A 16436-nucleotide genomic window follows, 5' to 3' on the forward strand; every position below is an offset into this window, starting at 1 on the left:
CGTTCCATTAAGATTGTCGAATGGGAGGGCAAGGAGGCGAAAACAGGCACTGGGAAATCCATCCGTGGCAGGCTTGGTGAAGGGGGACCGGTGGTTGTGAGTCACATTGGACGGTAACTTGGCAGCTGGTGTTACGGTCCTAGGAGCCAGCTGTGCATGAGTGATTGGGGAAACCTGGAGTCCCAATGTTGAGTAATGTGCACGCTTTAATATTATATTCCTGAGTCACCAACGGAGAGTTCCCAGCATTGGTGAGGCATTGTGACATAGAAAGCTGGGTAGCTTCAAAGGGTTAATAATTAGCACACATTCTTTCCCAGGATCAGTTAATAAGTCTATCTGTTAATTTTGCACTCCTATAGCAACCATAACAACAACCCTAATGAGGGAAATTCACATATTTTATTCATAAAATGTAATCAAAGTTAAATACTTAAAAATTACACACAAACTAATCTCCATCGGCATCTGTACTTCAGTTATGATCGTAACTTTGACAATAAATACCCTTGAAACAATCACAGTACCGTCGTGTTAATAGTAAACGTGAACCACTCACCAGCCTTTTCCTTGTACAGCCTCACAGCCAGAACCTACAGGGAGCAAACACACAGCGGATGTTGTTAGTTCGATCAAACTTATAAACCGTTTAACTTTTGAGGCATCTCAAAATGTGATACAAAGCAACCATAGAGAGGACTGCAGAGCTTGGGCAATTGTTGCCAACAGCTCACCGCGTGGCTGCTGCCTTCCAGCTCGCCTGTGATTCCTCGGCGATTGTGAGATGCGGTTTGCATGGACGATGACGCTTATATAAAACTGAAAACAATATTATTCAAATTAACCATACGATACACGTAGAAAAATACGGACAACAACAAAATAAGAAAAATCAACAAAAACAAGAAATGAAGCGGTGGCAGCGCACACCACGCCAGGATGATGCCAAGGGTACTCAATGGGAAAGGACAGACTGATGCAGCAACTTCCCGACGTTTTATCAGATTGGTGATTGGTGGGGGCACTAACTAGAAAAGGGATGGGCTGGGAGTGATTTGGATGGGGGTGGGAGGGCACAAAGGTGGGACATTTGTGAGAGAACATTGCAGTACTAGCCTTTTGCCCGCCCAAGGACGGGTGCGTTTCAGTAAATCTGAAACTTGCAAGCGAAAAGCAGACCGCCACGTGATATCCATTGCATCAATTCGTGTGCAATTTGTAATGCTGCGGTGATATAGACCTATTTAATTTAAAGGTGATAATCCCTTGTTCATCATGACGTCCTTTTTACTTCGATGTCTCAACAGCGTTACGGAGATCGCGTGACGTGAGGGTTCTGCCTTTGTAGTGAGGGTTGTGAGTTGAAGCCGAGGAGGCGCATCGGCCCCCCATGTGGAGTCACGTCACCCGCTAATTATTATTAATGGCGGGGGGGGGGGTAATTTGGAGGACGTCACCTCTTCATGATTATTAATAAGGGGGGCTGTTTGATGTGGAGTGACGTCACCTGCTCATGATTATTAATGAGGGGGTGGGGGTCCATGTGGAGTAACGTCACCCGCTCATGATTATTAATGAGGGGGGGGGGGTGCTACATGTGGAGTGACGTCACCCGCTCATGAGTATTAACGAGGGGGGCTAGTTGACGTGGAGTGACGTCACGCGCGGGACACACAGACATTATTGGCTCATTATAGTAGTAAATGAGGGAAGTAGCTACTAAAATCACACGCTCTCATGCCTGAAGAACATGTGCCGTCAGTCTACACTGCGGAGGCTTTCGCGGTTGTGCCGTACAGCTCACCTATGTGTTTTCAGGTTTTACGCGTGTTGTTTTCCGTATGCCGGCCAATGGAATTCACTTCCTGAAGAAACTCCCATTGTGTGGAACAAAACGTTTGGACGGCACGCAGAGCGACACAACCCGAGAACGCACCGGAGAACTACACCGTCAAGTCTCCGTTGCGAACTGTGCAATGAAACACACTTGGCTAAATACATCAGTATTTTTTAAATTAATTAACATCAAAGGATCCCTGCAGCACCCATGTGTTTCAAGTGATCGGAAACCTTATGGGGGGGGGAAAACCCCGTGAGATTGAACGCGCTGATGTTTGTTCGTGGTCTTGTGTGTGCGTGTTTGCGTGCGTGTGGCGACTCACATGCCAGTGTCAACACTTAGCAGGGAGATAAAAAAAAACCTGGAAGAAACCGTGACATCTTGGAGAGATTTTGACGTTGCCAAGCCACCTCTTACATCAGCAATATCATCCTCACCCATCCAACTCTCACCCAGGGCCCCTAAGCAGCCCCCCCCCCCTCCCCCCAAGCAACCCCTCGTGTCCTTTTCCCCGTCTTCCTGTCCCTTTACGACCTCCTCCGCTCCAGCAACAATCCCTGCGTTGGCCTCCCCTTCCTCCCACAACGCCGGCAACTATCTGCCCTCAGCAGCTCACCCGAGACCCAGGCTCGAGAGTGAGACGCACACAGAAAGACAAAGATCCCCCGAACAGCCTGAACAGATTGTCGAGGCAAGTGCTGTTACCTTGCACACAAGGGGGTGGGTGGACAGCATCACGCCTGGCTGTCTTTGACTCCCCAATGGCCATGCTTACATAACCACACTCGGTACTCATTTGAGGCTGAGTCGACCTAGATAAGGCCCAAGCCAAGACCTGTTTAGATAATCGTCACTGGTGTTGGTCGTAAGCGGGAATCGAACTCGGGTGGCCGAGTTGGTAGTGCAGCACGCTAATTGTTACACTACTGCTCCCCACACACTACCACACACAGACAAAGATTCCCCCCTATATAGCCTTAACAAAAAGTTGGGGCAAGTGCTGTTAGCGAGCACCAATAAAGGCCGGCATGGCACACGAACGGGTGACAGGCACCACGGTCGGGCGCCTTTGTCTCCCTAGTGCTGATGTTTTTACACACCGCACCAGCTACTCATTTGAGGCTGAGTCGACCTAGGGGGGGGGCAGGTTCGGTTTAGACATTCGTCACTGTTATTGGTTGTGAGTAGGAATCAAACTCGGGTCGCCCGGTTCATAGCACAGCACACTAACCACGATGCCACCGCTCCCAACAACCACTATGCCACCGCTACCACAAAGACACATATATACACAAGCACTGATCTCCTGTCCAAGATCCCAGAACAATAATAACAATGTAACTTACCTTTGCAGGAAACCGTGACTAAGTGTCAAGCCTTTTTCAAGAAGGTACTGACTTGGTTGGGATGTTTGGCCAAATCCTTTTTGAACTAAGCACGGCATGTGGGTGAAAACCAGAGGAGCTGGGGCTGAATAGAAGCCACGTGTACGAGGGCAAAACACTGGAACGTGTCCCTGTTTGCCCCAAGCTCACACGCTGCATTCCGTGTGCGCGGTTTGTATAAGACCTGTAAGTCGGTTGCAAAGAAACACCTGCTTTATTACCAAACCTTCCCGCTTCATGTGACAAATATCGGTAATAATGTACAGTCCTTGGATGAAGGCCTCCCCATGCCATGTTGGTCACAGAGGTTGATTTACCATAATTCACCACGCTGGTCAGTGTGGACTGAAGGTCTAGATTTGAAGCTTTCGTGACTGCAAGGATTCATATTCTTAGGTTTTTTCGGTAAAGACAAGTAGGAAAAATAATAATAATAATAATAAAATAATAATACATGAAAAATAACTAAATTAAATCACGACGTTTCGGAGGCAACACAAGTCTCCGTCTTCAGGTGGGACCGTCACATTTAGATAAGCTCCTCCCCCCTCCCCTTAACCAGTATTTAAGATCTTGTCTCTTGGATTTCTCTTCACTTGATACAGTAAATTTAGCTGTGACGGTCCCACCTGAAGACGGAGACTTGAGTTGCCTCCGAAACGTCGTGATTTAATTTAGTTATTTTGCATTTATTATTATTATTATTTTATTATTATTATTTTTACCTACGTGACTTTACCGAAAAAACCTAAGAGTATGGACTGAAGGTGGTGGATCTGGGATCGGTTCGGATATCACTCGCCACTGATAAGTCATGGCCGGTAATCAAACTCAGGTTGCTACGTTTAAAGTGCAGTGTGCTATCAACTGCCCGACTGCTACTCCATTTATATATATACTGTGTATATACAAGGCAGTAGGTAAAGATGCAGTCTTGAAATTGCTTTCTCACGCCAATCTTGGCAGAAGGGCCTCCATTAGAGGGACCTTAAGAGAGCCAATGTCCAACTGGACATCTGTGAAAAAGAGCTTCACATCTCATTGGATTCCTCCAGTCTAAATAAAGATATTCATTCTGATTCTGCCAATCTACAGGGTTTTCTGGCCTACTCTTCCATCATGGGCAGACACACATATATATTTGACAACCGAAGGGAAACTTCCACCTAAAGGGTTTTTTGCAAGCAGATTCTGGTCTCTCACTGGCCCCCTGAGCCCCCACCCTCCATCTCCTCTTCCTCACACACCCCCCTCCGTGGCACAGCAAACAGGAAGGGGACCCGGCTGGTTCATCGCCGTGAAGAATGATCCTCCGCTCCACAGCGGTCCCCTCTGCTATAGCCACGCACGAGTCACAGGTCCCCTCGGAGGAGGGATGACCGCAGTCCCAGCCACGCGAGTCTCGTCAAGCCGCCCAAGCGAGGCACGAAGCAGCAAGAAGCAGCAGCTGCTTTCGGCTCACAGCAAGGCGACTCTTGCATTGAATCGTGGAAACAAAACAAAAAAGCACATTTCGGAGGAATTGAACATTAGACGCCAGACGGGTGGATCGAAAATGTGTTCTAAAAACCCGACACTTGCAGGATTAGTTCAGTTGCTATGCTGGGCTTAGAGGCATTCATTGCTGCTTGGCGCGAGTAGAAGAGACGAAATGAAGTTATGCACGGAAAGAGCGATTCACGACGGGGGAGCAGGTATATTTATTTAGTTCGATTTAGATACGCAGACTAAATACATTTACTTTATTACGAGGTGGCGGTGCATTCAGCTAGTTGCTCTTTTCACGGATGACCGAAGAAGGTAAACTAATAATGAATACGACGAGCAATCTCTATTCATAAACATCAACGCAACAGCGAGCGAAACGAACTTTCACAACAACACAACGTCATTAGGGCAGCATGGTTTTGCAGTGGTAACACTTGTGTCACGCCAAGGGTTCGAAGCCTGACCCCGGCGCCTTTCTGTTTGGGGTTTCTGTGTTCTCTCGCTGTTCTGCGTGGATTTCCTCTGGTTCCCCGGTTTGCTGCCAAAGCAAAAAAATACAGCGTAACTGGTAGTGACCAAACATCCCGATGCTGAAAAACAATATCTACAAAGTACTATTTGAGATTACGCACAGCAGCATCGCCCCCTACTGTCAAAACTTGGCAGGACCCATATGAAATTTGAGAGGCTTTCCCTGGGGATACATGCATAATATATAAAAGTAAGCAATTACTTTTATAATATTCATATAATGCTACTGTCAGTTTCTATTTGGCTCACGGTGAAGGCATTTGCTGCCTCCAGTTGAGGTTTTCCACCAGGTCAACTGAACACCGTTTTAAATATAGATTTACATTTCAAATCTAGATTTAAAACTAATTTCTTTAGAACTGCTTTTTGTGTTTCGTTTGTTATCGTTTCGCCGCACCTCCGACGAGTACGGTTGGCTACTACGTACAGCGCGAAAGAAGTTCAGCATACATAGCGTGCTGGAATCACACAACTTACAGATATAATTACAACAATACACACATCCCCGAATTGCTTTAATGGTGCAAACTGCACACGTGTTTTCTATGTATGTAAATTGCAATTTTACAAGACGTATTTTTCCAATTCTGTTCTGGTTCTGACTAATGGAATATTGCCCATTTAAAGTGGTCAAAATCTCTCGCAGATTCCACGGTATGTTGGGGCAATGCCGTGAAGAAGAAGGCATCTCGCAGTTGATATTTCTGCCGACTGCCATCCTCGCAGCCTGTGGTCACGTGAGACACGCCAATAAGAATCCAGCACGTGTTAGCCGGCCTTTGCAAAGCCAATTGCGGGTCTTGTTTTGTCTACTCTCTGGGTGCTCTCACAATAACGGGGCCCTATAAACAAACTTGATAACTTCTCATTGATAAGGCCCCCCCACCCCCTCCGCCTGAGCAGTTCTGCACATGCAACACAGCCGTCTATTTTTACTGCTGGCCGCCCTTTGACAATGGCATGCAACAATGGAGTGCAAGCTTGGCACGGAGGAGCGGTATTGTTTCGAGCAGGGGGTAGGCTCGCACTGCGAAAGGGCTGCTGCTGCCTCGGGGGGGGACAGATGATGTTTAGGACGGCTGACCTACTGTGACTTTCACTCCTTTGACAAAACGAATGCAGCCGTTGCAACACAGTTAATGTCTGTTGTAATATTGAGATGCGTTAGCTAAAAAATAAGGGCTATCGAAATGAGACAAATGTAATCGTCGCCGATTGGCTCAGAGGTAAAAAAAAAAAAGCATTGAGTTGGTAATATTGAGATCCTTGGTTCAAATCTAGATATCAACTTCCCATCATTGAACCCAGGTTCGCAAGTGTAGACAGTTAATGGTTTAGTAAGCCTTATCCACCAAAGCCTGCACGTAAACATAATCATGTTAAATTCAGTTTTTATGCAAATTGGGAAAAACATCCAGTTCTGAGAATGAATATTTTAGTTTTACTGCCACCTGACAAACATCTCTAAAGCAGGGAACGTAAGAAAGTGCAGCGCACCTCGTGTACATAAGCAGTCATTTGACGAGATCTCCGACGTAGTTTTGTGATATCACCTTCCACATGCTGTTCTCTAGCACGGAGCGATGCACTGTTCTGTGCGAGTTCATAATGGACACACGTGTATTCATGTCGTGAGAGGACATGGCCGAAGTAGCACGACTGGAATAACACTGGGAAAATACAAAACAAAAAAATCTGATAAAAATGAGTAAACATTAAAGTTGTAGGATAATAGAATAGTGTACAGTGTGAGTGTGATGTGTATACATTAGAAAAAGGAACTAAAATTGAGGGCACTGTCCACGTAGTAATTGAAGACTTGGAATAGAATACAAATATTTTAACAAGTATACGATCCTGACTATGGTCGTAAAAGCATTGGTTTCATTATGTAATTCAATTATGAACATAAATAACATAATCGAAAAACATAAAAATGTCATGCAATAAAAAATATACTTTTACTACAGCAGTTACAAATGTCATTTGTACATTGTCTTTCTGTTCTGCTTTAGGGAGCATCTCTAGTGATGGCCAAACATGCCCGACGCCGAGTAATCGGATTTTTACAACCTACGCACGCTCCCCCCCCCCCCCCCCCGATAAGAAGCTTCTCGTTAAAATGCGCCAGCACTTCAGAGGAAATTCAATTTAGCAGCCATCGCGTGTGCCAGCCGGGGCCTGTTACTCTGCGCCGACCTTCTGCTGCAAAAACAAAATGAAATCTGAAACCTCAACAGGCCCGAGGGATACGAGAAAAAAAACTAAATCGCGAATATTCGGTAGAGAGTTCTGTTTGATTTAATCCTCCAGCCTTAATGGCCAAAATCGCTCTCGTGTGCATTTATTATGGTCGCTGTAGACAAGCCCGCTGACATCTGCATCGAATAATTCGCAGATAAAGGAGCAGCAAGGAATGTTGGTTTTCCCCGAAAAAATGTAATAAGCGAGTGTGTGGTTTTATTCTCAGGCTGAGAGTGTCCTTGCAAATACATCTTTCGCAGCAGACGTAGAATAAAAATCATCTTTACGCAATTGTTTTTGCTTTATTTTCATCGCATGTGGAACGCATCTCTGTATCAATAGAAGTAATCGGATTGATGGCACGGACCCACCAACACTGACCGCGTGCGAAGACTTCAGGCAGGGGTGATGCAACTAATGATTGCAAAATATCCATTGCCCTGAACTAACTTAACACTCCAATACAATCCATCTTGACACTCTTACTCCCTGTCTTACCGCCCATCCACACACTGAACCCCAAAACCACAAATATTTCAGTTTTTAAAAAGCGACTCAAAATGTTTAATATACGTTTTGTTTACGCAGAACAACCTCGCCGAGTCCCAATACTTTTACAAGAGGATCTGCTTTGCAAACTTTTTCCAACTCCTTTTTTGGTATTTTTTGCACATGGGAGGAAACCACAGCGCCTAGAACCTCTTCCCCCCTCGCCCCCCCACGCCACTCCACCCACCACCACCCAGCCCCACACAAAATATAGAACAGCGCTCAAATGCTGCATGCAAAGTGCAAAACATAGTTGCCGTACTTCCCTCTCGAGATATCAACTCATTGGCCTGCAGATAATAAAATCATGATTCCCACTGCTCACCGTTGCATGAATTGCAACCGCATTACTGCCAGTGCTGCTGCTGCTCACGCTTTTAAACTACGGAGAAATGTTTGGACTTGGGGATAGACTGCGATCAAAACTACAACTTAATAATTTACAGCTCTCTGTTAATTTACTGCTGGATGAAGGCCTTCCCACAACATGCCAGTCATGGGGGCTGTTTCGTCATACTTCACCATGCAGGTTGGTTATGTCCGGGATTACTTTGCACAAATAAAATAAATAAATATACCTGGTCCCCCATCGCGAATCGCTCTTACCGTGCATAACTTCATTTCATCTCTTGTACTCACGCCAAGCCGCAATGAATACCTCTAAGCGCAACATAGCTCCTGAACGAATCCTACAAGTGTTGGATTTTTAGAACAATTTTTCGTTCCATCCGTCTGGCGTCTAATATTCAGTTCCTCCGAAATGTGCATTTTTTCGTTTTAAACTGCATGTGTTGTACGCACATGTGTAAATACCATTGCGCGTATGAATTCCAAGAAGACTTAGACACGCTCTCAAGGGTGATTTGAGCTATGCCTTCCAGAGGGCTGAGAATTTAGTGCTGCCTTAGAAAAATAAGAAAGGGAATTCACATCGAAGGAAAAAAACGACTCTGCCAAGAGCTAACCTGCTTGATCAACAACATTCGGCACATGACCACGTCACCCACAATACTAGCAGAAACCCTGCACCTCACTCAATTATCATCCTACTTACTATTGTTTCTTGCTGGTTATCCGAATGGCATTCATCATTACTGCTTACACTTCATGTCGGTAGATTTCAATGTAGGGGTACTCATGGTCCACCCTAAATCGCAAAAAAAAAACATGGCGTATGCAGATTCCTGATGCACAAATGGAAAAGTAAAAACTCTCCAGTGTGCGACTGTGGTCATCCAGTGTATAACGACGCATTGCCCGATCCCGAAATATACGAAGGAGACATCACAGCAATACACTCGGCTGATGCTCTGCATCTACATCAGCCATACAACAGAATAATACAGGGAGTCACGTGACTCCATTATCTCAAACATACAATGTGAAAAATAACCCGATTCTTTGACGCACGATTTGACGTGTGGCTGAATAAGACGATAACCGTGAGAATTATGAATTGATTTCGATCAAGGAGTCAATGTATCTTTACACACAGAGCGCTAAGTCAATCATGGTTAAATATTGACTTCAAGCTTTCGTGACTGCAGGAATTCATAATCTTTGGGTCTTTCTGTAAAGTCACGTAAATAGGTTAAAAAAAATAACAAAAACCTACGACGTTTCGATGTTGTGATCGAAACGTTGTAGTTTTTTGTTATTTTCTTTGAACCTATCTAGGTGACCTTACCGAAAGACCCAAAGAATAGCAATCATGGCTGCCCTATGAAGACCAGGGTATTTGCCATAGATACGTGGATTTGACACAACTTGCTCAAGACCACTAATGGCGGCAAGCACCTCCGTTGCCTGTTTTGAGCATGGATTCTCAGTGAATTGCTCGGACCAAAGCTTTGTTGGTCGGTAAGAAGGTGAAGTAAGTACTTATCAACATATGGTTCACTCGAGCTCACCTCCTGTAAGAGCTGCACCTTCAGTGCCACAGTGGCGTTCACAAGTCGCGAGACCTTAAACCGACGTGGCCACCCCACTAAGGGCAGCTTGTTCCAATCAACCACTCCCTCCGCTGGCCCTCTTCCCTATCACTCGGATCTGCCTCCCGTCCCCCGTCCATGGCACCTCGCGTGGCTCACGCATACATAACACGAGCCTCACACATGAGCAACCTGAAAATAATTCAAGGGGTGGGAGGGGGGGTACTTAGCAACGAGAGGCAACTTCACATCTTTCAGAGATTGCGACGAGGTGATCGCAGGTATATCACATCTGTCTCCATCACAGCCGAAACCCCCAAACCAGGTGCCGGTGCGTGGGCGTCGATTACATTGGCCACAGCTGGCGCGGGTCATTTATAAGACCCGTGACAAATTACTGGACAGCTGCCAAGAGCCAGCACGAGTTGCAGCTCAACCACCACGTATACCCCGACCAAAAACCACACCGAGGGGGGGGGGGACGGCAGGCCGGTGAGCATACATGAACCGCAAGGACCGAAATAATATAAAATTTAAAAAGGTCCAATCTACAGCAATTTCAATAAGTGTAACGATAAATAAGCTGCAGCTATCCTCATGTTGTCTCTGTTACGGGTGCAATGTTATTGCTAGGGTCTTTGGGACAACAAACTGTCACACCGGCTCCTGAGGGGACCTTTAGACGATTAGCAAGTGGACCAGACTCTCAAACGCAATGTCAGTGAATATACCACGATCTTTGTTGGAGGGCCATGCACGTGGAAAATATAAATATAAAGGGAGCACCAAAAACACCACATTACGGCATCGGGATGCAATTTTTGGCACAATTGCAAAAAAAAGTCCGGCTATTTTAGATCGGGATTTCACGGCGCCCGCCGTCACTTTTTGTGCGTCCTGTGTTTGAAAAAAAACGCATTTCCAAACATTTCCTCTGCTGTAAAAAGGCATCCCACAAAATCGGCGTCTAAATAAAAAATAACAACTGGGACAAAGGGGGGCACAGATGGACCTCACACAGCAACATAATTCCGTCGCCAGTCACTCGTTGGGTTTAATTTGCCGCAGTTATTGTTGTTGCTGTTAAAGAGGGTGGCGCTGACGAGCATCCCCGTTGAGGCTGGGAGCTGGTGGGTGCTGGGAGGACAGTGGAGGAGGAGGAGGAGGAGGAGAGGGGCTCAGAAGCACAAAGAGTGGAAGTGCTGGCGACGAATGCTGCTCGCACCTCTCCAGCGCGCCACGCGGCTTTCCGGACCGCCGAGCACCGCCAAGATGCTCTAGCAGGGGCCTCGTTACGCACGAACACAAGCATGTGTCTGCGTGTGTGTGTACGTGCATGCTCTTTGTACACGAATAGGCGCTGTGCAGCTTGTGTACGGGTAACTCATCGGGTTTGGCAGCACTGTGAAAACCCAGGATGAATATATTTTACAGTGATCACAAGCAACAAAAACGTCTCATTGCAAACGAATATATGATTTGGTTTGTACAGTTGCAAAGTAGTTTTTTTTCATTGAATGAAGATGGTGGAATGTTCAGCCTTAATACGTACAGACGTTAGACCGGTGGTACAATGCGTGCAGGCTGTTGGGAAAGCCAATTGCGGAAATGAAATACCCACCCCAACACAAAATGTAAGCCTGCTATTTAAAAAATGCATTCGCATATATAGAATGAGAGGTCACCACGGCCAGCGCAGGTGATGCCATCGCTGAAAAGTGCGCAAAGAATCATGGAGAGGTATATACTTGGGATTATGCTGAGTGATCTTAGAAGTATAAAAATACATTAATAAGCATACAAAGGTTATAGATATAATATTGAGCGTTCATATAAATAAATAATAAATAGATTGGCTTCGGCAGGACCCGCTGAGAGAAGGGATGATGGCCGGTGGTCGAGACTCACTACGGAGTGGCAGGTAAAGGAGAAAACGCGTCTGAGAGGACGTCCACCGAGGAGAGTGAGCAATCAAATAAGAAGCTAGATGAATTGTTATGGCTCGAGATTGTGAGAGCTTGTGGTAGTTTGGGCAGGCATTCATTCCACAGCAGCAGATGATGATGATGACAATGAAAGGCATGGATAATAGCAGTTATTCTCACAAATAATAATGAATAATAAGACCTTCCCACAGCGCCTCCCCATATCACAAAGGATAAGGCTACTTCGCTGTAAATTACTTTCAGTGCCTACATTAACAACAAAAGCAGTTGCCATTCGCTAACAAGCAGCTGTGATGTTACCACAATCCTTGGTGCATTACATTAGACACACACACACGCATATTTTACGTGCTATTTTTGAGCTGGTAGTTTAAACAATAATATAGCCACACAATTAGCTCTCTTTGAGCTGGTGGTCTAGACCAGGCCGAGATCATTGTACATTGTACCTGCAGTGTGGTGGTCACATGCATGCAATGCATGATGGGAGCAGTGCCTTCCTGCTGTTAGTGAGCGCACCCTTGCACGTTGTTATTTCGACACAGAGGTAACCCCCAAACGCAGCGCAGGCGAACCTTGACACAAATTTGTCCGAGTGGACACCGGAGGAGCTCAGAGTTTGGAGCATGTTCGGCCTTCGGGGCCCCAGTGATTCGCGGGAGAGGAGCGCCATGCGGTGCGGGCGGTGGCGCCGACGCGAGTAGATGGGAGGATGTGGCCCCTCCGAGTGGTGGGGCGGTGGCCGTCCATCACGCGCGTCCCCATTGTTGTGCGACGCTTGGCACTCACGGGCGCGACAGCTCCGGCTCCCGCCGTCCCTTCCTCCCACCCTGCGTCCCAGAATAGACGCCCTGCGCTCTCCGCCTCTCTTCGTGACCCATTGTGCACTCGGTCTTTCTTGTAAAAAAAAAAAAATTGCTAAATTATTATTAGTATTTTATTAAATTAATATTGGAAGGATGACCAGGAGATTAGTTATTCTTAACACTGGAATTTTTCGTGTTTTGTGTTGTTTGGGGTGAAAGGGTGAAGGGTTTTGAGGGTGAGATGAGACTTCCATTGTCCACTTGATTTACGTGTGTTTTAGTGAAAAAGCCCATCTCCATGACAATCATCATCTTCATCCATGATCAGTCCACTGCTGGACATAGGCATCTCCATTTCTCACGGTACTGCGACGCAGAAATTAAACGAGTATCTGCATACGAGCTGAATTCATCGCTCCATCTCTGTATTTAATCTGGGGACCGTTCCCTTACTCGACTGGACTTCAGGCCATAACCCTGTCCTGCAACTTATCCTACCCAAGGCCACTGACTTCTCTTAACAGTCACAATGACGTATCTAACCTGTACTTCCAAGCACTGGCAGAGCCAGCGGGGGGGGGGGGGCACGTGCCCCCCCGATGATCCGATTGAAATCCCTAATTTCGATCGGATCATTGGGGTTTATTAGTAATACATCGGCATTTTGCGACCCCCACTGCCACTGTGTAGCATATTATTACGTGCCAGGGACTCTATGAGATGATAGGACAATAGTCTGAGTCCATAATTGGCAATAAGTCACGGCAAAGTAGTTATAAGTGACTCAGAATTGTGCGCAGTTGCGTATCCAGTACACGACTTCCCTGAAGGCATCAACACCTTCAGCGAGCGCGATGCCGATCACACACGCGGTTCGAATTCGACCCTCGATCGATGGCTGCGCCATCGCCGTACACGCGTCGAATAAAAAGCAAGGGACAAGTCCTTACTAACAACTCCTCTATCATTTTTCATTGCAGGAGGGGTTGCCCCCTCCTACCTGAAAATCTCGGCTCCGCCATTGGTTCCAAGCATGCATCTCTCCATGTTCAGTTGTGCACTCATCAGATTTTGTTCCATTTTCACCGTTAAAGTCAATGTTTTTAATTCCACGTCATAGCAGTTAATACGCACTGATTAAAAACACTCTTAATTTGGCACATTGATCAGGTTCAACTTTCCAAAAGCGCTCCAACCCACTCTCCACCTCAATTCACGCCCAAAAACAATACGCCTGGGTTTTCCCATTCAGCCTTATTGAAAGTCGTAAAATAGCGCGAGGGAAGTGACACACAGTACGGGAAAGTCTATCTGGATTTCTTGTCAAGCTAAACACAGACACAATGAACCTCGTGCAGAGGTGTGCCCCTGAAATCCACGGTGACTTGGTGGTGGGGTTAGCGAACCGTGATGGGATGGGGCCCACACAGCACCGCCCACCTGCTGCGCAATGAGGAAGCAGGAGAGCAAGTAGGTGTCAGACAAACAATACCCCACCTTGGCGGATGGGGTTTGAGTGATTTTTCCTTGGTTTGTGTGTGTGTGGGGTTTTTTTTTCTCTCCCCCTCCTGGAATATCCTCGCACATGAAACAAAAATACACTCTACTCAAAGAAGGATGTGGCTGCACACACTGAAAAAAGGGTTTACTCAAGTGGGGCTTCTTTTGGGGAATAAAAAGTACGTATATCTTTACAACGTACATCAGTATACAATGTACATGTGTAGCTCTTTTGGTCAAACCTTTGCTGGTCGGAAGGGTTGTTTGACCAGACGGCGCCAGTATGCGAGGAGCATACATGTGGCAGCATAGGGGAGTACTGTACAACAAAGTATGTTACTCTTCTGCCCTCTGCCACTCGCCACGTAGTCCCATAGACGCATGATTAACATACTTTATGAAAAGCATCTTATTTTTCGATTTAAAGCTTTCGTGACTGCAGGGATTCGTCTTCTTGGTTCTTTCGGTAAAGTCACGTAGAAGGGAAATAATAAAATAATAAAAATTTAACATAATAACGCAAGCAGTCGTCCTCAGGTGAAGAACAGGTCTGTCGGAAAGACACCTGAGGACGGCTGCTTGCGTTGTGGCCGAAACGTCGTGAGAATAGTATTTTATTATGTTTTATTTTTTATTTTATTATTTCCCTTCTACGTGACTTCACCGAAAGAACCAATAAGAGCGTCTTATTTATGACCATGCAACGAGCGTGGCTCGTTTTGTACGGCGCTGAAATCCTGCTGACATAAACAGAGCCATCGGAGTTCGTAAGCAAAAACCAAAACACCGTCACACCGCAGCTTAGTGACTTCCACGCAGAGGCAGCTCTGTTATCCAGGTGCCCTGACAACGGCAACCAAACGCTCACGACAACCCACGGCTGGATCGCGTGTTGTCATTCGCATCCCCGGCCTGAGTGACAAAATGCCATATCAAAGTTGCCGTTAAAAAATGTTTACAGCGGCGAGTGAAAAACGGCCACACTCAACTAAACCTGCCAAACGCGACCGCAAAACCCACACAGCCCCAAAACGTCCCTGCGTGGCTGTCTCGCCACGGGGGGTCAGGTGAAATATCGCTCCGTGGCGGTGGCGGCAGCACGGCACGTCGAGCCACGCCACGGCCGGTTGTTTGGACATGTGCGGCTTACGGAGACGTAAATGTTTAGGTTTGGCCGGGGTCAACAGATGGAGGGGGTGAGCGGTAATGAGGTTACTTGAAACGTGCCCCCTGTAAGCCTAGCGGCCAGGTTCCCTGGCTCTGACTGGAGGCCACGTGCCCCCCTGGCCCGTCCCTTCTGCCGGCGCAGCTTCCATTTCATAACTCCCACAGCGCCCCTCTGCTGCTACCGCTGCCACCGCCGCGTTGAACGCCAGATCGATTCCAATGGGCGCGTTGGATTTGTTTTCTCAACTAATCGTCGCACCGAGGACAGAAGCGTCCCTTTGAGCGGGTCCATTCTGCGAGTAAGGGCATCAATATTTTTCCCCAGAGGTGGCGCTGCAAAGCCCCGTTTTGGGAATTCTGGAGAAGGGATTCAGGCGGGCGTCCCAAGAAGTGAAGGATTTACTGCTGCCCCCGGTGGATGAGAGCGGCAGGATGTGGAGTGGGGGCTACTCAGGCAGAGGCACGAGGCAGCGAATCCAGCTGTGACATCAGGCGCACGGAATCCACGTAATCTCACGTGGAAAATTCGCTCGGGCTTACCGAAGATTGTTTTTTTTTTAAAGCAATGTGGTCTGGCTACGGGATGATATTCTGAGCCATTATTTAAAAAGCTATCATATTTAATTTAGATATTAACTTAATGTAATAAAGCGATGCTAAAATTGCAACACAAGTCATTGTTCCTGGCCATTTTCAGACAGGTTTTTGGTTCGTAGAATTGTATGCGCTGCATAGCCTAAAGGAATCAAACTTTCAATGTATGCAAATAAAACGGAACAAACAGTGGCGCAATGGTCAATGCATTGCATTGTGAACCTGACAGCCAGAGTTTTTGCCTAACATCAGTGGCTCGAAATATCTTAAACTGGTCGTGGGAACCCTTCACCAACCCATACTGACCTGTGTAGTCAAGTATGGTGATACAACCCCCATGGCTGACATGACATGGGATGGCTACCAACCAAACAATTTTCAATTTGGAAGAAAACCTGTACAGTTTCTATATATTGCATAAGCAACTGTGCAATAAAACACAACTACAATTTCAT

At 46.5% G+C, this 16436-nt stretch overlaps 1 protein-coding gene across 2 annotated transcripts in view; it reads right to left on the reverse strand.

Moving 5' to 3' along the window:
- The window catches only part of LOC133342906 (rho GTPase-activating protein 7-like), a 153631-nt gene that overhangs the window by 77338 nt on the left and 59857 nt on the right, over positions 1 to 16436 (reverse strand). For both annotated transcript variants that reach the window (XM_061552281.1, XM_061552282.1), the window contains one exon: positions 560 to 593. In XM_061552281.1, coding sequence (XP_061408265.1) covers positions 560 to 593 — 34 coding nt within the window. The remainder of the gene's footprint in view (positions 1 to 559; positions 594 to 16436) is intronic.

Source organism: Lethenteron reissneri, chromosome 16 (assembly GCF_015708825.2).
Source record: "Lethenteron reissneri isolate LAM-NWPU_2019-01 chromosome 16, ASM1570882v1, whole genome shotgun sequence".
Taxonomy (NCBI): Eukaryota; Metazoa; Chordata; class Hyperoartia; order Petromyzontiformes; family Petromyzontidae; genus Lethenteron; species Lethenteron reissneri.